The sequence below is a fragment of the Hyaena hyaena genome, unplaced genomic scaffold (assembly GCF_003009895.1).
Source record: "Hyaena hyaena isolate Hyena2069 unplaced genomic scaffold, ASM300989v1 scaffold_511, whole genome shotgun sequence".
Classification (NCBI taxonomy): Eukaryota; Metazoa; Chordata; class Mammalia; order Carnivora; family Hyaenidae; genus Hyaena; species Hyaena hyaena.
Window position 1 is genome coordinate 895,088 of NW_024081144.1, and position 22,056 is coordinate 917,143.

At 59.9% G+C, this 22,056-nt stretch overlaps 2 protein-coding genes across 5 annotated transcripts in view; one reads left to right on the forward strand and one right to left on the reverse strand.

Annotated features, from left to right (window-relative positions):
• The window catches only part of BRD3 (bromodomain containing 3), a 31,310-nt gene extending 17,861 nt beyond the window's left edge, over positions 1 to 13,449 (forward strand). For 3 of the 4 annotated variants that reach the window (XM_039255153.1, XM_039255156.1, XM_039255155.1), the window contains exons 6-12: positions 198 to 569; positions 3,243 to 3,371; positions 5,244 to 5,435; positions 6,392 to 6,633; positions 9,788 to 10,080; positions 11,021 to 11,149; positions 12,797 to 13,011. In XM_039255153.1, coding sequence (XP_039111084.1) covers positions 198 to 569; positions 3,243 to 3,371; positions 5,244 to 5,435; positions 6,392 to 6,633; positions 9,788 to 10,080; positions 11,021 to 11,149; positions 12,797 to 12,912 — 1,473 coding nt within the window. In that variant the 3' untranslated portion in view covers positions 12,913 to 13,011. Of the gene's footprint in view, positions 1 to 197; positions 570 to 3,242; positions 3,372 to 5,243; positions 5,436 to 6,391; positions 6,634 to 9,787; positions 10,081 to 11,020; positions 11,150 to 12,796; positions 13,012 to 13,067 lie in introns of those variants that run through there. The other variant, XR_005532256.1, reaches the window with a different exon arrangement.
• Positions 13,450 to 17,711: 4,262 nt separating this feature from the next.
• BRD3OS (BRD3 opposite strand) lies at positions 17,712 to 20,347 on the reverse strand. Its single transcript, XM_039255146.1, has 3 exons — positions 20,290 to 20,347; positions 19,780 to 19,829; positions 17,712 to 19,396 (listed from the first exon to the last, which is right to left on the reverse strand). The coding sequence occupies exon 3, from the start codon at positions 18,782 to 18,784 to the stop codon at positions 18,530 to 18,532; it is 255 nt and encodes an 84-aa protein (XP_039111077.1). The 5' UTR covers positions 18,785 to 19,396; positions 19,780 to 19,829; positions 20,290 to 20,347; the 3' UTR covers positions 17,712 to 18,529.
• Positions 20,348 to 22,056: the final 1,709 nt, after the last annotated feature.

Below are 22,056 nucleotides of genomic sequence, written 5' to 3' on the forward strand. Positions count from 1 at the left end.
TGGGCCTGAAACGTGGCCCCTCTGAGCCTCGGCGTCCCGTGTGCTGCAGGGGAGGGGGGCCCGCGGGGAGGACGGGCGTGGCTGTGCATGCGCGCGTGGTCGCTTTGCTCGGTGCCTGGCCGATAGCGCTCTGGAAGCGCAGCTGCCGCCGTCTGCTTTCTCGTGCCCGGCGCTCACTGGTCGCGTCGCTGTCGCAGAAAAAGGGTGTGAAGCGGAAAGCAGACACCACGACGCCCACGACGTCGGCCATCACTGCCAGCCGGAGCGAGTCGCCCCCGCCGCTGTCTGACCCCAAGCAGGCCAAGGTGGTGGCGCGGCGGGAGAGCGGGGGCCGCCCCATCAAGCCGCCCAAGAAGGACCTGGAGGACGGCGAGGTGCCCCAGCACGCGGGCAAGAAGGGCAAGCTGTCGGAGCACTTGCGGCACTGCGACAGCATCCTCAAGGAGATGCTGTCCAAGAAGCACGCGGCCTACGCCTGGCCCTTCTACAAGCCGGTGGACGCCGAGGCCCTGGAGTTGCATGACTATCACGACATCATCAAGCACCCGATGGACCTTAGCACTGTCAAGGTACGCTGGCGCGCGGCGCTGGCAGGGCACCCGCTCGGGCGGGGCTGGTGCCTTGGCTGCTGGTGACGAGGGTCCGGCCGGGTCTGGGAGGAAGGCGCGTCCTGCCTGCTGTCACCGAAGCTGCGGCTCGGGGGTCCTGGTTCCACCTGCACCCGGGTCCATTACCCCCTTCCTGGGTCCCGTCCTGGTGCGTTTGCATGTCTCATGCTGTCAGCAAGGAGGCCCTTCGGGTGCCCCCATGCCCTCGCTGGCCAGACAGGGGCCTCGGAGCGGGGGAGGGGGTAGCAGAGCCAAGACCGAGAGCGCGGGCCTCGGGCTGGGGGCTCCGCCCGAGGCTTTATCGGGTGGTGTCCCAGGCCGGTGTGAACAAGCAGAGAGAGGCTTGTGCTGGGCCACAGGGAGAGCAAGTGCCCGGGGTGGGGGGTGGGGGTGTGGGGTGCAGCCGAAGGGCAGCAGACCCAGGGCCGGGATAAGCTCCCAAGACGACTTCCCTGAGCACATGCAGGTGGGGTTCCTGACCCCCGCCCCGATCCGTCTTGGGCCCCAGCCCAGTGCTGGTCCCTGAGGTTCCAAGGAGCGTGCCCCTGGCGGTTGGGGACTGTAGCCCCCCTCCTCTGCGAACTGCCTGCATGGCCCCGAGGGCCACCTCACAGAGGGGAATGGTGGTGTCGTTGCATGGAGAGGGTCTCGGCCTTGACCGGCTGGTCTCTGTCATTCTTCTCCGTTTCCCAGTGATGCCAGCCTGGGGCAGGGTCTCCGTACTGGAGCTTTCCCCCAGGCGCACGTGGATTTCAGACAGGACGGACCTGGCTGTCCCAGGCGGTGGCGCCTGAGAAGCACTCGGGTGACCGAGCTCTTCCTGCCCCCGCTGGGAGCCTGGTAACATCCTTTGCTTTGGAAGGTTTGGGACCAGTATGAGTCAGTACAGATACAGGATGAGCATAAAGGTCCCAGCAAGGTGGAGGCCGTTGGAGAGCAGGCCTCCCTTCCGCGGCCTCCTCTCTTTCCGGGGAGAGTTCCTAACCGGTGTTCAGAGTCGCTCTGGCTCTCGTCTGGCCAGTCTTGACCATGGGGCAGCGGGAACACAGGCTCCCAGATGCAGTTCTCAAGGCCGAGTGCTCGTGCCACGGGGGCTTTGTCCCCCCTTAGGGTCTGTGGAGTCTTGGCCCCCGGCCAACAGCGGGTGGCTGCCCCCCCCCCCCCAAGTCCCAGACAGGGCTGTATGCCCGTCTCTTCCTCCCCATGCAGTGATCTGGCTGGGACTTGGGGTGGCAGGTACAGGGGCTGGGCCTTCGTCCTCACTTGCCCCTGCTGTTTGGAGATGGGGAAACTGAGGCTGGATGGGGGGATAAGTTGGGGGCGGAGCCAGGCCCCGATTCTAGGTCTTTGACTCTTCAAGCTTCGAGCTCAGCCAGCAGAGCTCAGGTCACGCAGATGGGGACGTTGTCGGCAATGGTGACATTTGTGCCCTTCTTAATCCCCAGAGCTTTCCCCAAGTGAGGCTGGACGCAAACGGCCACTCGTCCAAGCCACATGGCCAGGGACAGGCTGAGGGGAAGCGCTGAAGCTGGGGTGGGGGGCGGGGCTGTGTCCTGCCAGACCTGGTGCTTTGCTGTGGCGCTCGCTCCCCTTGACGGGACACCCCGTCATCCGGGAACCAGCCAGGAGCCGTGGCCAGCCGCCCGACTCTCCTTGGGTGCCCCAAGTACACTTAGGTTTAGCCCGTTTATGCCTCAGCCCTGGGAAGGTAGCCAGGGGTCAAGTTAGGACAGAGCCTGAAAGTCGTCCGGGAGTCAAGAGGGTCCCGGGTGCCGTGTGTCCCTGGTAGCTTGGCCTCCCTGCGGCAGGGAAGCTGTGCCAGGCGCCGGAGCCATGCAGCCTGGGGGCTGTCGCAGCTCTGCGGCTGGCGGGCGAGGGGGCATGTGTCCAGGGCTCCGGAGAGGCCGCGGGCGCTGGAGTCGGGCCGCGCTCAGCCCCCCAGGTCCGGGATTCTGTTAGGAGGTGCAGACGAGACAGGCGTTGAGCCCCAGCCTGTGGGGTCTCAGCACCCAGGAAAGAGGAGCAGCCCTTGCCCACAGGAGGTCCCTGGCTGGTGATCTCTGCTTGTACGCGGGAGACACAGGGAGCTCGCTCCTTCACCGAGTCTCCCCTCCGTCTGACAGCTTGTGCCTGTCGATGCACACCTCTGTGCGTGTGGCGCCTCTGTGCTCCGCAGTCAGCCTGCCTGAGTCCCCCCCCCCCCCCCGCCAGCCCCACCGTGTCCCGCTGGGTCGGCCAGGACCAGCTTGTGGGGGGCGTCTGGATTCTCACAGAGGAGAAGTGAACATCTCAGTCCGTGAATTAAGGGCACCCCCACCCCCACCGGGGTTGGCAGCGACTTTTACCGGGATCCCCCGTCCCCCCCGGGAGCGCCCCCGTGAGGGACTTCACTGGGTACAAAGTCACGCGACGTGTGGAGCTGGAAGCCGGGGCCAGGAGAGCTTACGCGGTGGCTGAGGAGCCAGAATGCCTCTCTGGGGAATTGTTCCGGGGGGTCCCAGAGCCCCCCTCCCAAGTCCCCGGGTCCTGCTTCCACACGCTTGGGCCGGTGGCAGGCAGGGGTCCATGCAGGGGGGCCTGGGAGAGTGGGGATGTAGGCAGCGCCCCTCACGCCCCGGCGCTCGTGTCTTACAGAAGAAGATGGACAGCCGCGAGTACCCGGACGCGCAGGGCTTCGCGGCTGACATCCGGTTAATGTTCTCCAATTGCTACAAATACAACCCCCCAGACCATGAGGTGGTGGCCATGGCCAGGAAGCTCCAGGTAACCTGAGGCGCTCTGGGGCAGAGGTGGGGCCCCACTCAGGGTGGGCACCCCGGGGGACATCCAGCCGGAATGCCACGGGACTCATTTCTCCCGAGTGGCGCCCAGTGCTGGCTGCGGGACACGGTGGCGGACAGGCGGAGCCCCGGGCACACGCCCTCCGGGACGGCACACGCTGCAGCAGGGCCGAAGAGGATGAGGAGGTGCGCGTTCTGCAGCGCGGGGCTCCGTGCCCGGGGTGGGGGCGGGGGGCTTGCCACGAGCCTCCCAGCGAGGCTGCTGGAGGTCGTATGTGATGTGGCTGTTTGCGTGGCCTTTTCTTTTCCAACGACAAAAGCAGACAGCTTGTGGGGTGAGTGTGGGCCCCGTGGGGAAGGTGGGTCTGACCTTCAGCTCAGACCGTGCCCCTGTGTCCTCACACCTCGCACACGGAGGCTTGGTTGTGCACACGCGTTCCCGTGTGGGTCAGTACGCGCCCTCAATGCTGGACGCCGTGGCTTTTGTAAACGACAGCAGCAGAATCTTACACGTTATGTAACTGGAGCAGTATTTTGGAGGAAAGAGTGAAAATTGTAGGCCCTACTCTCTGCTCTTCTCCAGTAGTTTTTGTTTCTCCAGGACGCGGGATGTTCGCTGTGTGAGATCTTCCTAGTTTTTTGCTCAGAGCCCTTGGCCGCCCAGGACGCAGGGAGGGAGTGGGGAGAAGCTGTCTGCAATGCGTCCCCCGCTGGGGAGCAGGGCCAGTGGCCCTGGTGGGCCGCGTGCCCGGGGAACACCAGCAGCATCTGTGGTTTTATACTGAGACTCGTGCCTTGGGGCAGAAAGGCTTTGCAGAACTCCCTCCGCATGTGCTCTGTGATGCCCCCAAATCTGGTAAACTGGCTCAGCTTAATAAGGAAGCTGGGCGGCACTGGTGGTGATGGGGCGTGCAGGCAGAAGTTGGCAGCCCGCGGCCGCGGTTCGGTTCCCACAAAAGGTGGCTCCTGGCGGCGTGGCCACAGAAGCTGAGAGTCTTGAACACCGAGGGCTGTTGAGTGGGTGCACTAGCGCAGGGGTGCGGGGCAGCCCTGGGGTCGGCACCCCGCCAGGCCAGCCCATGGCTCTGTGCACCTGTGTCTTTGGGGACATCTTCACCCCGGGAGGAGAGTCTGGGACCGGAGCCCCGAGCAGGAGCTTCTGGAGCTTCTGGAGCTGGATGGCTCGCGGGGGGTGGCCTCTGGCACACGTGAGCTGGTATGGGTACAGCCGGATGAGCTCCGCGGGGAGTGCCCCCCACGTGGCTGTGTACCCCCATCTGAAATACGCTGGGGCAGCCAAGAGAGGGCACCTTGGCCGGAAGGTGCTCCTGAGGGCCAGGGCCCTGCTGGAAAGGGGCTTTTCGAAGCCAGTTTTGACAAGATGAGACTTTTGCCTTTTGAGCCAACTTTTTTGGGCCTAACTCAGAATGGGACGTGATGCAGTAAAACCCCAGGGTGAAGACGGGGTGCATGGGTGGGGGGAGAGAAGGGGACCCAAAGAGGTCATAGGTCAGACAAAGGCAGGTACTCCAGCTGCTTTGCAGCAGGGGAGGGGGACAGCCTCAGAGAGCCTGAGACCCAGAGGTAAAGGGAGGCACTGATCTGCAGAAGGCTTGCGTGCTTGACAGAGGGGGCTTGCGGACCAGTTCCTAGAAGGCAGTGTCTGTGGCTGGGGCCCCATGGCCCCATGACTCCCGGACCTGTGCCCAGGGCCTGGGTAGGGAGTGGGAGCAGGCCAGGGGCGGCCCAGGCTCCCTACAGGCCTGGCCTTCCCAGCATCTCAGGGTGCATGTCCGGGGCCTGCCTCAGGGGCGCGCAGGACTTCAGGCGGCACCCCCCCCTCATTCCCCCACAGGACGTGTTTGAGATGCGGTTTGCCAAGATGCCAGATGAGCCCGCGGAGGCGCCCGCGCTGCCTGCCCCTGCAGCCCCAGCGCTGAGCAAGGGCGCCGAGAGCAGCCGCAGCAGCGAGGGGAGCTCGTCGGACTCGGGCAGCTCGGACTCAGAGGAGGAGCGGGCCACCAGGCTGGCGGAGCTGCAGGAGCAGGTGCGGGCTCGGGTCACGCCAGCCTGGCTGAGGTCCCGGCCGATGCTGGGTGTCTCGCCCGGCGCGGGGGGCGGTGGCCCCAGCCCGGCCTCTGGCAGGGAGGGGAGAGCTGAGCACAGGTGCCCCTGCGTTGCCGCAGCGGGACTGGCGTTGGACTTTGGGTTGAGCCTCGTTAGAGATGATGCTCCCCAGCTGAAGAAATGTGACATCATTTCTTCCCTGCTGAGGTGCAGCTCCTGGTGGCCCCTCAGGGCCCATGTGGGGGGACGGCCCTGGAATGGGAAGTGTGTAAAGCGCTTAGCACGCTACCAGTTGTGTCGGCACTACCTTATGGTAGCTGCTGGCGCTGGGTCGGTCTAATCCTGGGCATCTGCCATGTGGCATCCCTGTGGCCTCTGAGGAAGCTGTGGAGAACCTCCTTCGTGCAGACGAATAGACCTCTATGTAATAGGCCTCAATGTAGACTTGCCTTCATCTGGAAGATACCTGGCGAGAAAAATGTTAGCTACCCCTTAAGGTTTTTTATAAAATGTTTTTTACTTATTTTTGAGAGAGAGAGAAAGAGTTCTAGCAGGGGAGAGGCAGAGAGAGAATCCGAAACAGGCTCCAGGCTCTGAGCTGCCTGCACAGAGCCCGACACGGGGCTCCAGCCCACAGACTGTGAGATCATGACCCGAGCCCGAGTCAGAGGCTTCACCGCCTGAGCCGCCCAGCCACCCCTGGCTACTGTTTATCAGGTGGCTATTGTGCACCTGCGCTGGTCTGAGCGGGTCACCAGGCTCAGCTGGTGGCCTCCCGCCCACCGGTGAGCTGTGTCTCCAGTGAGGACGGCGCGGCCCCTCTTCTCCAGCCGTTGCGGGCCGGCCCGCCTCCCTGCAGGGTTGGGGGGCTCCTCGGACACCCATGCCCCCCCCCCCACCCTGGGCAGCCCTGCTCAGCCCCCCGCTGTCTTCCAGCTGAAGGCTGTGCACGAGCAGCTGGCCGCCCTGTCGCAGGCCCCGGTGAACAAGCCAAAGAGGAAGAAGGAGAAGAAGGAGAAGGAGAAGAAGAAGAAGGACAAGGACAAGGACAAGGACAAGGAGAGGCACAAGGCCAAGTGCGAGGACGACAAGAAAGCCAAGGCGGCCCCGCCTGCCAAGCAGGCCCAGCCCAAGAAGCCTCCCGCCAAGAAGGCCAGCAGCACGGCCGCGGCCGGCAGGTGGGCCGTGGCGCCTTCGGGCCCCCTGAGCCTGGTGCCCTGCATCCTGGGTGCCGGGTCTGGGCCTTTGCGCCTTGGGGGCACGTCCTGGTGACACGGAGACCGGGCTCCTGTCATCCAGCTGGATGGGGGCTGGGCGGTTCTTGTCTCTCCCGCCTTCTGGGGAGGCTGGGGGGTGAGAAGGAGGCCCCTGCTGCAAAGACTGGGCCCTGGAGGGCCTCGCCCAGCCCCCCATGCGGCCAGCCTCTCGGCCTCGCACAGACCTCCGGCACAGACCTCGGCGTCTCTGGGCCTCGGAGACGCTTTCCTGATTTGAGCTGAGGACTTTGATCTGGGGGCACTGCACCTGGCGGGGATTGTGCTCCCTGGTCTGCCTGCCCCGTCTTCGCTCCTGCCACCCTGGGGACTGCCCTGGGGAGCGCCTGCCCCAGCCCAGATGACAAGGAGGGGAGGACGGGGGGAAGGCATGCCTCTCCCGCAAGGTAGAAGGAAGGCTTCCCGGAGGAGGGGTGACCGCTGCTCAGCAGCGGGAGGGATAGGTTCCGAGGGTCAGAAGCAGCGGGAACAGAGCCCTGGAGGCCAGCACAAGCGCTCTAGAAACTAGTGGGTATTAGGACAAGGCTGGCTCCACTGAGGAACAGAGACTGGGTCGGGAAGAGGAACAGCTGAGGTTGGCTGGCTTTGTTGAGGCCTCTTGTTTTATCCCCCGAGCAAGGGAAGGGGGTGGGGGGGTGTCAGGAAGTGTTTGAGCTAGAAGCGGTCAGATCCAGGTCAGCGTGGAGAAGGGGGCAGCAGGATGGGAGAAGGGATATCCTGGGAGGTTCTGTGGTTATGCAGGCAAGAGAGGCCCGGGCGGCCATGGAGGTGGGAGCCCGAAGGGATGGGCCGCAGTGCCTGGAAGCCAGAGGACGGGCATTTGGAGCTGGGGGTGTGGGCCGGGTCAGCTGGGCAGACACACCAGGATCCAGAGGTCGTGGGGGGAATACTCCGGTTTTGCCCTTCCCCCCTCAGATTTTCTTGTACTCTGTCCGGATTTGGTGTCCGTGTAACGCTGGCCTCAAAAACGAGTTGGGAGGAAAAAAATGAGTTGGGAGGTGCTCTCTCTTACTCTCTGGGTAGATTTATAGACTCGGTATTCATTCTTAGTTAGATACAAAGTAGAATTCCCCAGGAAAGCACCGCAGCCTGGAGTTTTCATTGTTAGGTTTTTAATGATGAATCCAGTTATTTTTGTAGATAGGGGACTGGTCAGGCTGTCAGTTTCTTCTTGAGTGAGTTTTGGAGGTTCGTGCTTTCGGAGACATTGATTGCTCCATTTCACCTGAATTGTGGAATTTATGGGCATTGGTTTGTTTGTAGTGTGTTCTTATTATCCTTTTAACATCTGTGGGGTCTGTAGTGATGGGTCCTTTCTTCCATAGGGGTAGCTTGTGTCTTTTTTCTCAGTGAACATGGACATTGATTGATTTGTTTTATTGGGCATTGAAACAACTAGCATTTAATGTCATTGGTTCGTGTCTGCTTTCGTTTCCTTTTGTTTATGGTCTTATTTTTTATTACTTCCTTTTGCTTACTTTGGACTTATTGTGCTTGCTCTCTTAAAGTAGAAACAGGTTTATTGATTTAAGGTCTTTTCTATTGTAAGCATTTAATAACGACTATTAATTTCTATCTAAACACTATTTCAGCTGTAGTCCACAAATTCGATACGTGCGATTTCATTTAGTTCAAAATATTTTCTAATTTCTCTTCAGGCTTCCTCTTTGACCACAGGTTATTTAGACACATGTTAATTACCAGGTAACTAGAGACATTTCTAGACATTCTTCAGTTACTGGTTTCTGTTTAAGTCCATAAGGGTCCGAGAACATACTTTGTATGAGCTCAGTACTTTTACATTTATTAAGATTTATTTTATGGCCAGGGTTTGGGGAATGTTCCTGTGGACTTGCATATGCATTCTCCCGCTGTTGGGTCTAGTGTTGCTTAAATGTCAGGGGAAAAAAACAAACAAACAAACATGTCGGGTTAATTTGGTTCATGGTGGTATTGGGGTCTTCTTTCTTCTTGCTGAATTGTTTTATTAATTACTGTGAGGGAGAAAATCATTGGGTCCCCAGCTGTAATTGTAAATGTTTCTACTTCCCTTTGGTTCTGCCAGTTCTGCTTCATTTCTTTTGAAGCGTAGGTTTTAGATACACGCACGCTGAGGCCTGTGATGTCTTCTTGGTCAGTTGATCCTTCTATTTTGTGCTGCTTCTCCCTGACAATTCCTCTGTTTGAAGCTAGTACAGCCACTGCTGCTTTCTTTTGGTTAATGTTTGATTCCCCAGCTTCTTTACTTTTAACCTAATTCCATCACAGTATTTAAAATGGGGTTTGTGGACCCATGTAAGTCGAATCTTGATTCTTATCCAATAGGACTATGTCTTAACTTTTAGTTGGTGTCTTAGACCATTTATATTTAATGTGGTAATTGGTATAGTTGCATTTTGGTCTTCCATTCCATCACTTTCTGTCATCTCTCTGGTTTTTACTCTTCTGTTCCCTTTCTGTCTCCTTTTGGATTATGTGACTATGGAGATCAGTGTCTGACCTGCTGAATTTGAGATGCCTGTGGGCATTGAAGGGAGCTGACCACTGTGGTCCTTTCCTGGCTCAGGCCTGGAAACCTTCCAGTTGGGAGCCGCGTCTGCTGTGACCTCTGGAACAAGGTCTTCTAGGTCCCTGCAGATATACATGCAGCCCCCGGGACAGCCCACCTGGCTTCTCCACCTCGGGCACCACTTTGGGCTTGCCTGTTGGTAAAAGAGCCTGGTTCTGTAGAGGAAGAAGGCCAGATAGAATATGGGCTGGGGGCAGGGGCTTCACGGGGGCTGGACTGACAGGGCAGGGGCGCCACAGGGCTGGGGGAGGGACGGGGCGGGGCCTCCACGGGGTGGGGGAGGGACAGGGGCTGGGCCTCCACGGGGTTGGGGGTGGGCGGGGGCGGGGCCTCCACGGGTGGGGGGAGGGGCAGGGGCTTCACAGGGGATAGGGCAGGGGCTCCGTGGGACGGGAGGACAGGAGCAGGGGGGATGGGGAAGGGGTTTCACGGGGCTGGGGGAACGGGGCAGGGGCTCTGTGCCACGGTGTCCTTCACCTTGTGTCTCAGGCAGCCGAAGAAGGGCGGCAAGCAGGCATCGGCCTCCTACGACTCGGAGGAGGAGGAAGAGGGCTTGCCCATGAGCTACGATGAGAAGCGCCAGCTCAGCCTGGACATCAACCGGCTGCCCGGGGAGAAGCTGGGCCGCGTGGTGCACATCATCCAGTCCCGGGAGCCCTCGCTCAGGGACTCCAACCCTGACGAGATAGAGATTGACTTTGAGACTCTGAAACCCACCACGTTGCGGGAACTAGAGAGATACGTCAAGTCTTGTTTACAGAAGAAGCAAAGGAAGCCATTCTGTAAGTTGTGGGGGCCGAGCACCCTGCTTCCCATCTGTCTCCTCCTCACCCCTGCCTCCCCTTCCCACTTCTCTAAGCGCACGCTGGGGGTGGGGGGTCGCTCTCCTCCCTCCGTTCCTGCTGTGTGCCCCAGAGACAGTCAGTGCTCAGCCGGGCCCTGCTCCCCGCCTGTGGGCAGGTGGGCAGCACGTGCATCCTCGGCCGTCACGGGGACGGGCAGGACCTGGGTCGTCCCCGAGCCCCCCTGCATTCAAGTGCCAGTTAAAGCCTTCGCCACAGCCTCCTAGAGGTTCTGTTTGGAGCCAGGGCTGCGGGGGACCTCTGGATGCCCCCCGTCCCGGGGCGGACCGCTTCCCTCTTGCTGGGAGCTGAGGGTCCAGAGGCCTCCCGGGACGGACGAGGCGCTGCCTGGGGCTGCAGGTGCTGGGGAGTGAGGGGAAGGCAGGCCTGAGGCGGCAGGAGGGCCGGGCCGGGCCGGGGTGCGCCTACGCCTGCGTGTGGCCCGCTCGCTGGGCTCTCTCCCTCACTCTGAGAGGTCCGTTGCTGCCCCCTGGACGGGGTCACGTGGCCCCCAAGTCAGGCCCATGTGACCCCCGGTAAGTTCCCCTCGGACTCCGAGGCGGTGGCACGGGCGTCCGGCGGAAGCTGCACTGCTGAGGCTGAGGGAGAGCCGCGTCCCTGAGGAGAACCGTGAGTCCCGAGGGCCCGGGCTCCGGTCTCCCTGGGGGCCTCCGAGCCGCGCCGCCCGCCTGTGCGCCGTGTGCGCTGGGGGTGGTGTGAGGCTGCAGAGAAGGCTGTGCCGAGGGTTCAGCGCATGCAGGCCGGGGTCCGGCAGGGAGCTCAGGCCGTGGCCCTTCGGCCCTTGGGGGCCCAGGCTCGGCTCCCCGGCTCCCAGGAGGGCTGGCTGGCCCCGCCCTCTCAGCCCCGTGCTCTTCCACAGCCACAAGCGGGAAGAAGCAGGCGGCCAAGTCGAAGGAGGAGTTAGCTCAGGAAAAGAAGAAGGAGTTAGAGAGGCGGCTGCAGGACGTCAGCGGACAGCTGAACAACAGCAAGAAGCCTGCCAAGAAAGGTACCCGTGTGCGGGCCACGCTGCTGCCAGGCGTGAGGCCCCCGCACTCCCCGCCGCTGCTCTCGGGCGACAGGGGAGGGCCGGTGGTGGGGCGGTGGCTGGCAGACCTGGGCTTCGGTCTGCGGCTCCTCCGGTTACGGAGCAGTGTGTCCTTAGGTGAAGCTCTTGATCCCTGAAGCCCCAAGTCCCTTGTCTGTAAACTGGGGACCCCGGCCCTCAGGGAGGTGAGCAGATGGAAGCAGTGGCTGGAAGTGCCCTGTGCCAGGACCCCTCGGGGAGGACTCTCTGGAAGGGCCTCACTGTGGTCTTAGGGGGTAGACCCCATGGCTTGAGAGGGATTGGGGTCCTAGCCCCTGGCAGCAAGCTTTCTGGCTGCCCCTGGCCAGGCCCTGTGCTTTGTGGACTGTGGGGTCTTATTTTAGGCGAGCAGGTGATTTGACTCTGTCTCTTTCTTCTGGAGCCTGTAAGAAAGGGCAGATAACTTACTCCCAGCCCCAGGGACCGTGGGGCCCAGGTGGTGGTCAGTCGGGGTCGCATCTGCATGATCATGTGGCAGCTGGGTGCCGATGCTGTGCCAGGTCCTGCTTGGCACTCCCACTGAATCCTGGGAGGGTCCCCTGGATCGCCCCCGGGGAGGGGCAGGGTAGGCAGCACGTGACTGGTGGGTATCTTTATACTGCTGACCTCTGCCCCCCCATCAGATTCTCCTGGAAGATGGCACCCGTGTTTTCCAGACCCAGTATGTTTAGTGTTGTTGGTCTCTTAGCTAGTTTTACTCCCACTTCTGACACCACGTGTGTGGGCTTCTGCTCATACGACTGCTGTGCCAGCCGTTGGAGGGGTCCAGCCACCCAGTTCCGTCCTGACACTATTTTTGTAGAGTTTGCTCAGACCCCAGTGGAGGGGGGCTCACCCCCAAAGACAGCCCTTCTCTCAGATGCCAGGGACGAGTCCTGGGCCTGCCTTACCACTGACCTATAAACGGGGGCTCCCGTGACCCTCTGCTCAGATTTGATAACTTGCTAGAATGACTCACAGAACTTAGGAAAGTGCTTCATTTACTGTGTCATTTATAATAAAGGACACAGTCAGGAACAGCCAAACGGGAGGGGTGCACAGGGCAAGGTGTGGCAGGGGTGAGGGCATGCAGCTCCCCTCCCCTCCTGGGCACGCCACCCTCCCCACACCTCCACCTGCCCCTGAACCCTGAAGCTCTGGGGGTCGAGAGGATTTTAGCACTCTGTCTCCACTGCCCTCCCCACCCCGGAGTTAGGGGCCCCATTCCCATGGTTTTCCTGGGGACCAGCTATACCGAGTCACTCGTGAGCACTAACTCAGGTGTGACATAGAGGGGGCTCCATGCAAATAACCCAAGACGTTCCTATCAGGATTTCAGGAGGGTTTTAGGAGCCCTGTGCCCGGCCCGCGGACAGGCCGAACTCATGTCTCACCTTACCCTACCCTCATTAATGCACCAACAGATAGTCGTTAGCACTGACCGAGCAACGGGGTGAAGGAGCGGGTGGGTCGAGGCGCGTGATGCAGCAGCGTGAAGCCGGTGAACGTTCTGGAAGAGCTCGCCCGGCGGGTGCAGGGGTGCATGGGGGTGCGCGGGGGAGCGCCTCTCACCTGCTACGTCTCCCTCAGAGAAAGCGGGCTCGGCGCCCTCGGGAGGGCCATCCCGGCTCAGCAGCAGCAGCTCGTCGGGGTCCGGGAGCAGCAGTTCCAGCGGGTCCAGCTCCGACAGCAGCGACTCGGAATGAGCCCGGGACTCAGAACGGCACGGAAGCAGCGACGTCGCGCTCGCCCCGACTCTGCAGTGTTCCCTTCTATGGTTAATATACTACTTTCGTTCCATGGTGTGCGGGCTTTCTTCTTAACTCAGTGTTATGGTAGCTGCCAGTTTTTGCTTTAATAGGTCAGAGATCTTTCTCGTGTGTACGTGAGGCTTTACGAGCAGGTGCGACTCTGCATAAAGTCTTCGTAACTGAATCCGGTTGCTCGGAGCTGACAACCTCAGACGCCGACCTGACCGCCGTAGGAAAACCCTGTCACATGTGATCTGGAGTTTCTTGCAAAACCCCTGTCGTAGGCCCCACCTGGTCTCCGGCCCCGGAAAGCACTGTTTGGAAGGAAGTTTCTCTGGATGGTACTGTGTGGAAAGCGGTCGGCTTGGCAAATAGGCGGTCTTTGTCCTCGGGGCCCCAAGCTGAGCTTCCTCGCAGCTGGGGTCGCCGCTTTCTGGGGGCGCGGAGAACGGCCAGGCTGGCGCGGGCTTGGGGCGGGGGCTGTCCAGCTCCAGGCGGGGCTCTGCAGGGGTGGGGAGAGAAGCGAGCGGGCGCGAGGGGAGGGGTGTCAGGAGCTCCCGGGAGGGAACACGGGGGCTGCGCGCGCAGCCCATAGGTTTCCATACACTGAAACTTTTACCTCAACTTAAGAAAAAAAAAAAAAAAGTTTAAAAAAACAAAAAGTAAATAAAAAATAAAAGGAGACTTTTTTTGTAAGGTTCAGCAGTTTTCTACGAAAAGTCCAGCCCAACGTGTGTCCCCAACTCGTTAGCTGTCGCACACTCTGGAACCGTTTCCCCAACTTCGTGTATATATGAATACTTTATTTATTAACATCATTGGTCATTTTTTAAAAAAAAAAAAAGAAAAAAGAAAAAGAAATGGATTAAAAAAAAAATCGCAGAAGTGCAGGCCTCGTATGTGGTTAGCAGGAGAGCCCGGACTCCCGCCTGCAGGTGCTTGGGCCCTGCCCCCCACGCCGGCTCCCCTCCCGGCTCCGCGGGGGCTCCGTGCCTGTCCTTCGTGTGTGTGTGTGTGTGTGTGTGTGTGTGTGTGTGTGTGTAACGTTTGGAGACGTACAGGTACAGACAACTTCGGCTGCAGCACACCCTCAGTTTTTATTTTGTTGAGTTCTTTTGTATTCGCCTCTGGTCTCTTTAGGACTGTTTTAAAAGAAATCAATTTAGGGAACCCCAGTTATATAATATAAACTTTGTAATCTGAAAGGAAAAAAAATGTATAGTAAATCTCTAAGTCTTGATTTTTAACTTTCTATTGTAAAAAATAATAATAATAATAATATACAGAGTTTAACAGAAGGTTATGTTTTGGTTTTGTTTTTTTCCAGAGGCCGCCCTGCGGCCTTTGAGTACAGGGACGCCCCACGCTGCCTCCCTGAGCTCTGAGCATGTGGCGTCGGCCGAGAGTGCCGGGGGTCAGCCGTCCGGGTCCCCAGATTGGGGCACCCCTCGCCTCTCGGGCCCCAGGGCAGGGGCGGCCGCCCCCACTGCCCGCTGCGGCCTTCCAGCCCATCGGCGGCCGTCTGGTCAGGCTTCTCTCTCCAGGGGCGGAAGACCCCCACCCCCGGCCGCAAGAGGGTCCGCTCCCCAGGACCACACAGGGCATTTTCCTGGTAGCACAGAAATGACTGACACAGGGCATTCTCCCAGGCCTCCCCACGAGGACTTCCTGGAGGAGGGTGCTGGGGGCGGAGTGGCGGGTGGCCCGGCCTTTGGTCTGGTGGCACGTTTTCGGGCGGACAAGGGGACTAGTCCTCAGTATCCTAAAAGGGGGACAAATTTTTAAGACTCGTAAACTGCATTCAGAGTCCACTGGCCCTTACGGTCACAGATGCCCTTGGCGGATGTGGAACTCTGACCGAGGAGTCCGCGGGTGGGGGGTGGTTAATACCATTTTTCTTACTGCTGGTGATTCTGATGCTTGGTGAGTTTTGAGCCAGTTAAACTTTTAATTATGTTGTGTTTATAATCAAAATATATGTGGATTTTAAACTTGCCATTTTTTAAAGTTACCCTTGTTTTTCAAAGGTGTTTTTTCTAAGCAGATCTTTAATGGAATATTTAAACTGGGACTTTAAGGAAGGAATACATGTCACGATGGATGGGTCTGGAAGCAGGATCACTCTGGCAGCATGCGGCGAGCACACCTCCGGGTGACGAACGGACCCCTGAGCAGAGGGTGCCGGGAGTTGCACGGGGCCGGGGGCCTCCCGCGGAGCCGCTGTCCAGCCACGGAGATGGCGAGGGGCCTGTGTGAGCCAGTAGGTGGGGGAGAGCGTGTGGTCCTCAGGTCTGGCACAGCGGACGTGTGTCCGAGCCCTTCGTTATCCGCCGGCTCTGCGGGAGACCGGCTTCTGGAACACCTCTGCCCCCTTCGCCCTGGGAAGAGGCTGCCAGCCGTGATGGCGCAGAGGGCCGCTGTCCATCCAGAACCGTTGTAGGCTGTTGGGGCTGCGGGTTTTTTTTTTTTTTTTTTTTAAGGCTTTCTGTGCAGACTTCAAAGCTGGTTTCTCTTTAGAGTTTAGGGGAACGTGCTTGCCCCCCCTCGAGGGCAGCCTTTTTTTTTTTTTTTTTTTAAGGCTTTCTGTGCAGACTTCAAAGCTGGTTTCTCTTTAGAGTTTAGGGGAACGTGCTTGCCCCCCCTCGAGGGCAGCCCGTGGTGGCTGCCATCTCCCCGTCTCTGTGTTGGGGAGGCTGCAGTGGGACAACGGGTGGGGTCGTCCCGGCGCCGAGCACCCCAGGGCGAGTGGGTGGGACCCATGGGCTTAGGAGGTTGGCGCCACGTGAGCCCTGGAGGCCGAGGGGGCCAGAGACCCTGGCTCCTGCCGGGGGGCGGCATTTGCTTACAGACTGTAAGATACGTTTCCCTTTTGTTTTTTTGTTTTTGTTCTGCCACATCCACGTCTGTGACAGCCCTCTGGGAGGGACACGGCCCAGAGAAGGGATGCGCTCCATCCGCCGTAGCCTGTTCCTCACTGCTGGCATTAACGCTTCCAGGAAGTTTTTCTTTTTTATATTTAAAAATGTTACTTTTCTGTATGATGTGCATGCAAGTTTACCGTAACTTTTCTTAAACTTTTTAGTGCCGTTTCTAGTATATTCCTGTAAATGTCAGTTACTGAAAAATGAGTCCAATGTAAGTAGTTTTAGCTTGTTTATTGCAGTGCTGGCCTCAACACAACAGAATAAAAATGGTAGAAAGTACTCTTGGATGTCTCTGGTAATCATGGACCCTTCTCCTGGGGCATTTGTTTTGTTTCATAATAAAACCAAAAAAAACCAAAGAGAGGTGCCCGTATGTGCCTTTTCCTGTGCTTTCTGCTGGCTCCCGGCCTCCCGTGCACGCGAGTGTGTGGGGGTGCCCTGAAGGCGGCAGGGTCCCCTTGCTGGAGCGCGGGGCGGAAACACCCGGTCCTCTGCCCGGGCGGGAAGGTGCCAGCTTGTGGAAGCATCATTTGTAGCCTTTCGTCTCTGCTGACCGTTCTCTAACGGGGTGGGGCGGATTCTGGGACGATGGGCCGCAGACACTGTCCTGCCCCCACGACCGTACGTTTGCAGAACGCGGCATGCGGTCAAAGCTTCGGCGAGGAACAGTGGATGCAGGAGCTTGGACGCTGCTGTGCACGCGGTCCAGGTGTGTGAGCTGGGCCTCGCGGAGCCGTCCTGCGCCCTGGCCCAGGTCCAGGCCTGGCACCGCACCCTGCCTCTCCCCCAGGTGGCTGCAGGCATCCCCTGCACCCGTACCCTTGTCCACGCTCTCTCCCGCTCTCATCCAGGCTGACCTCCCCAAGGACGCGGACTTGCTGTGTCCACCTCAGTGGCCCCCACCGCCCAGCCTTCCCTGGCGCAGGCTGGTGGCTTCTGGTGCTCTAAGCAGCTTAGCGCCTGCTGTCCTGTGAGCGGCCAGTGCACGTCAGTCACCTGCACACCCTGACCCGAGCAGACACTGGCCGTGGCCGATGCTGGCCTTCCCGGGCACTACCTCCATGCCTGGTGCCAAACTGACCGCCACCTGTCCTCGGGTTCATCTGCGGTGCGGTTAGCACGCAGCACAGGCATTCTCCATGAGTCTGCGGTTTCTTTCTTCCCAAGCCGGACTTAAACTGAAGGCCTGCAGAGCTGTTGACCGAGCCGTCCACTGGGCAGTTCTGGTGTCAGGGCTGCTCGGCGGGCCGGCCCTTGCAGCAGACGCCTCGGTCTGTACACGGGACTAGCCTCCCTCCTCCTCTCCGGGAGGCGATCCAGGAAATGGACTTCAAGCCTCCCGGCCCGCGCAGCAAGCAAGCCAAGGGTCCGTCAGGAAGGACCCGGCATCTGACTGGACCCTGAACGTTTGGGGAACACGCTCTGACCCAGCAGTGCCCTTTCCAGGATGTCTGCCAGTGAACTTGGCATGCCCACAAAAAGATCCACGTACGACGAAGAAAGGCCCTGCTGTGTGCACGGCAGCAACGGCGAGGCCCCTGCTCACCTGCAGGCACACGGGAATGCTGCTGGTCAGACGTTCAGAGCACTGTGGAGACGTCCATCTGTACAGCAGAAGAAACTCCTAGAACAAGACGCCCAGTGCAAGCTGTGCCTTTAGAACCGTGCGCGACTGCAGACACACACAGGGCTGACGCTTTTGCGTTGCTTTATGTATTTCTGTACCGGGGTTTGCAGCAATCATTAGAGTCACCTGGTATGAACGCACGCACACACACCCTGAAGCCAAGTGAAGGTATTACAAACAGATTAAAAAAGTGAGGAAGGAAGGAGCATCCCACAGGATATTTATTTAGAAAACCCAGCCTTGACAAAAGATCCCCCATTTGCATAGCCTCACAGACTTCGGTCACAACAGACCGCAAATCCCGACAGTGCCTCACAAACCAGGGCCCGACCACGCAGGGGTGATGTGTTGCGAGAGGCCGCACCTGCCTTTTCCACCCACGTGATCACATGTGAACTCCCCGTTCGCGGCTGAGGTGGAGCAGAAAAATAACCCCGGGCTTCCGTCCTGTGTCGGGCGTACTTGGCAGCTGGTGTGGAAGCTCCCACAGCGCCTGGCACGTGATGCCCATCTTGTAACTGGACGTGCAGGGCAAGGAGTCCGTGTCGTCCGTGTCGCGGTGCCACCGCCGCCCACATCCCTCACCGCATAGGTGCCGCCTGCCCATCCGTGACGCTGACTCCCCCGCCTCTTCCCAGATCTGTCTCCAGACCAGGCAGAAAGCAATACGGAAAACAGCCTAGAAACCTTTGAAAAGGTTCTTTGTGGCCAGGGAGTCCCTCCTGCTTGGTTCATTTGGAAGCATCGGACAGAAGCAGGATCTGCGCGTGCCCCCTGCCCGGGCTGTGCCCGCAGCGCCAGTGGACCAAGCATGGGGCCAGAGGCCAGGCCCGCCCGTCCCTCGGGACCGCGGGAGAGCTTGGGCGCCACAGCCGGACTCGGGCTCTGCCCGCACAGCTCGGTCTTCACGCTCACGATTCAGAATCTCCCAGGAAGCACTGGCAACCACCAGGGCCGCTGACCGAAATGCGTCCTGTTCTCCCCCCAGCCTGGTGCGTGGGCCCCGGTTTTCAGGCTGGGGTTACATGATTGTACAGAACTTGGACTGGCCCGTGTCCCGGGAGACTTCGAGCTTGTTTCTGTCCCGGACCAGGATGGCCTCGTTTCCGTACTGGGAGTACCACATGCTCCGGCTCCTGCTCAGGTACGTGCCCGGTGGCGCGGATTCCAGTTTCCGCTGCTGCTGCTGCCAGATGAGCAGGGAGGTGTCCCGGTACCGGAGCCGCGCATAGCTTTCAGACAGGGCTCTCTCCGCCAGCGGCACGCGGCCACTCATCCCTGGCCGGGACCTCCCTGTCGCGGGCCCCCGCGCACCGGGCCTCTCTGAACCGGTCCTTGCGCGGCGTGGACAGCTGCCCGCTGCCTTACGCCAAGCGTGCCGATTAACTGTCTCAGTTGTCGGGCTTCAGGATCCCTTATGGAACTCCGTGGGGAAAATGAGGAATTCAGGCCCTTTGTAGGCAACACGCTTAGGAGGCTGCATCGCGAGGAAACGTGAGTGGAGCCTCTGAGCGTCCCGGAAAGGCCCCTAAGAACCACACGCGAGACAGCGAGCTGCACAGCGGCGGCCTGGCCGCAGCGTTTCCTGGTGACGGCTGTGCGCACTTCACGAGATGTGCGGTTGCCAAGGTCGAGGCACCCACGTTGGGCGGACTTGTCGGGGGTCTGCTGTTAGCCTGACGCCATGGCTTGACCCACTTAACTTGGAAAGGTGTCTCTGGTGCCCTGCGTGAAAGGACACCGTGCAAAGTTGGGCAGAACCTGACCTTGTTCCCTGCAGCTCCACAGATCGGGGCCGGGCAGGCCCCCGCTGCGGTGCGGACGCCTGGTGGGGTTTGGAGCCAGCCTTCCTTCGGAGCTTTGTCGTCAGCTCTTGCCCAGGGCGATGCTGCAAAGAAATGACGGTGCCGTCGGGTCAGGGGTGGGGAAAGGACCCAGCCAGTGGCAGGCGGAGGCTTTATGGCTCAGAATCATAACTCTTTTGGATCAGAGCATTGGACCCAAGTACTGACACATTTCACTATTTCAGTCGCCGTCCGGTGACCCAGACTGTGAGCCTGGGTTTAAAGGGGCAGGCCTGTGACTCATTCCAGTTCTTTTAGGAACCAACTGGCGATACCCGGTGAGCCGCTTGTTGGAGCGCTTGGGTCTGCATCTGCGGCAGAAGTCCTGAGAAGCTGGAAGGGCACAGGCGTCGGGGCCGGTCCCTCGGCGCCTGGCCTGGACGGTGTTTGCCTGGGCTGCCCAGGCTGCGGGCGGCTCGGTACTCACCCCGCCACCAGCACCTTCTTTCTGCTCCAGGCATCCGGGAGGCTCCTGGGCTGGAAAGACAAATGACGTCATGTGGAAACCAGACAGGGAAGCATCATCCACAAGCCCCCCCCAGACGCTTTCCCAGACACGCAGAACTTTGCTTCTGTACGGCCACGGCCCCCACCACTGAGCGCTGCCCTCGTTTCTGGAGGCGGGAGTCTCCCTGACTTCCCCTCACTGCACCTCCCCGCTCACTCCCAGCACCCTGGGTCCTCCACCCATCGCTGCCTGGGGCCGAGAGTCTCCTCGTCACCCGGCCCTCCCCTCCTTCCCCATCGCCTCCTGCCCCCGTCTCCTCATGCTCGTCACCCGCGCCCCCCATCGCCTCCCGGTCCAGTCACCCCACCCCGTCACCTCCCGATCCAGTTACCTGCGCGCCGCATCGCCTCCTGCCCCAGTCACCCTCCCCGTGGCCTCCCGGTCCAGGCACCCGCGCCTCCCCCTCCCGGGCCCTCCCAACCCCATCACCTCCGTCCCAGTCACCGCTTCCCAGCGTCTCCCGCCTCGGTCACCCCTCCCCATCGCCGCCCGCCCCAGTCACCCGCCCCCACCACGGGCCCGCGCCCAGTCACCCGCGCGGCGGGGCCGCGGAGACGCGCGGGCGCCCGGGCGGGGCGCGCGGAGGCGGGGGCGGGGCCAGCTGGCCGCGGGGCCGCGTCTCCATGGCAGCGCCGCAGGCACGCCGAGCCGAGCGCCGAGGCCGGGCAGGCCGGCGCGACGAGCCGGAGCCGCGGATGCTCCGGGGCCGGGGAGCTGGGGACCCGGGGCGGCCCTCGGCCCCGCCCGCCAGCGTCGCTGTTGGGCCCGGCGTTGTACTGACCGTGGTTTTGTATTGCTGCTCGCGTACTTCTGCCGCTGCTGTTGCTGTTGCTGTCAGCATGCTGACTCCTAACGATCGATATATTTTGTTAAATAATTCGAGTTTGTTCCCTGCTCACTGTCTCAAAATTAGGTCTCGAACTCCCCTGCCCCGATGCTGCCCCTGAGCATCCGCACCCGCTCCAGCCATACCCCCGTAATACCGTCTTGGGGCATCTGCTCGCTCCCTTCCCGGGTGTATTTTACGGTTTCCCCAACGGTGATGAAAAAATCCGTCGTGATGGGGGTCCCTGGGGCTCTGCGTGCGCACCGCGAACGCGCACCGCGAACGCGCACCGCGAACGCGCACCGCGAACGCGCACCGCGAACGCGCGTCCCGCACCTGCTCCTGAGTGCGAGTCCTGCGTGCGCACCGCGAACGCGCACCGCGAGGGCGCGTCATGCGCACGGACTCGGAACATTCAGGAAACAGCCTGTGGCGGGCCGTAAGTCAGTTTCGACATATTTCAGAGTATTCAAATCATCCATAAATGGGGTCACGGGAAAAGTGGTCTATAAAACAATAAAATAATAACTAGAAAAAAGCATATGTTTTTGATCACTAAGAAATATATTTCCAGGGGCGCCTGGGGGCTCATCGGTTAAGCGTCCGACTTCGGCTCAGGTCATGATCTCACGGCTCAAGGGTTCGAGCCCAGTGCGTCCGGATCTGTGCTGACAGTTCCCAGCCTGGAACCTGCTTTAGACTCGTGTGTGTGTGTGTGTGTGTGTGTGTGTGTGCCCCTCCCCTTCAAAAGAAATAAATAAACTTAAAGTCATGCCTGGCAGGGGGGAAACTGAGAGCCTTAAATGCATATGCTAAAAAAATACACACATATGTGGTGTGTATGTGGGGTATACAGAAAATCTAAACTATCTTTGCAATTTTTCTGTGAATCTAAAACTTTCCTATATTAAAAAGTTTATTTTACTTTATCTTTTTAATGTTTATTGTTTTTTTCTTAAGAGAGACAGAGTGCAAGCAGGGGAGGGGCAAAAAAACAGGGAGACACAGAATCGGAAGCAGGCTCCAGGCTCTAAGCTGTCAGCACAGAGCCGGACGCGGGGCTCCAACTCACTAACCATGAGATCATGACCTGAGCTGAGGCTGGACGCTTAACCACTGAGCCACCCGAGTTGACCCATCAAAGCTTATTTTAAAAGTAAGTGAGGGGCGCCTGGGTGGCTTAGTCGGTTAAGTGTCCGACTTTCGCTTAGGTCATGATCTCGCGGTTCATGGGTTCGAGCCCCGCGTCGGGCTCTGTGCTGACAGCTCAGAGCCTGGAGCCTATTTCAGAGTCTGTGACTCCCTCTCTCTCTGACCCTCCCCTGCTCACCCTGTCTCTCTCTCTCTCCTAGAAATAAATAAAACATTAA

Excerpts from the sequence above, each read along its gene's own strand:
- BRD3OS (XM_039255146.1), bottom strand. The coding sequence starts at position 18,784 with ATGAGTGGCCGCGTGCCGCTGGCGGAGAGAGCCCTGTCTGAAAGCTAT.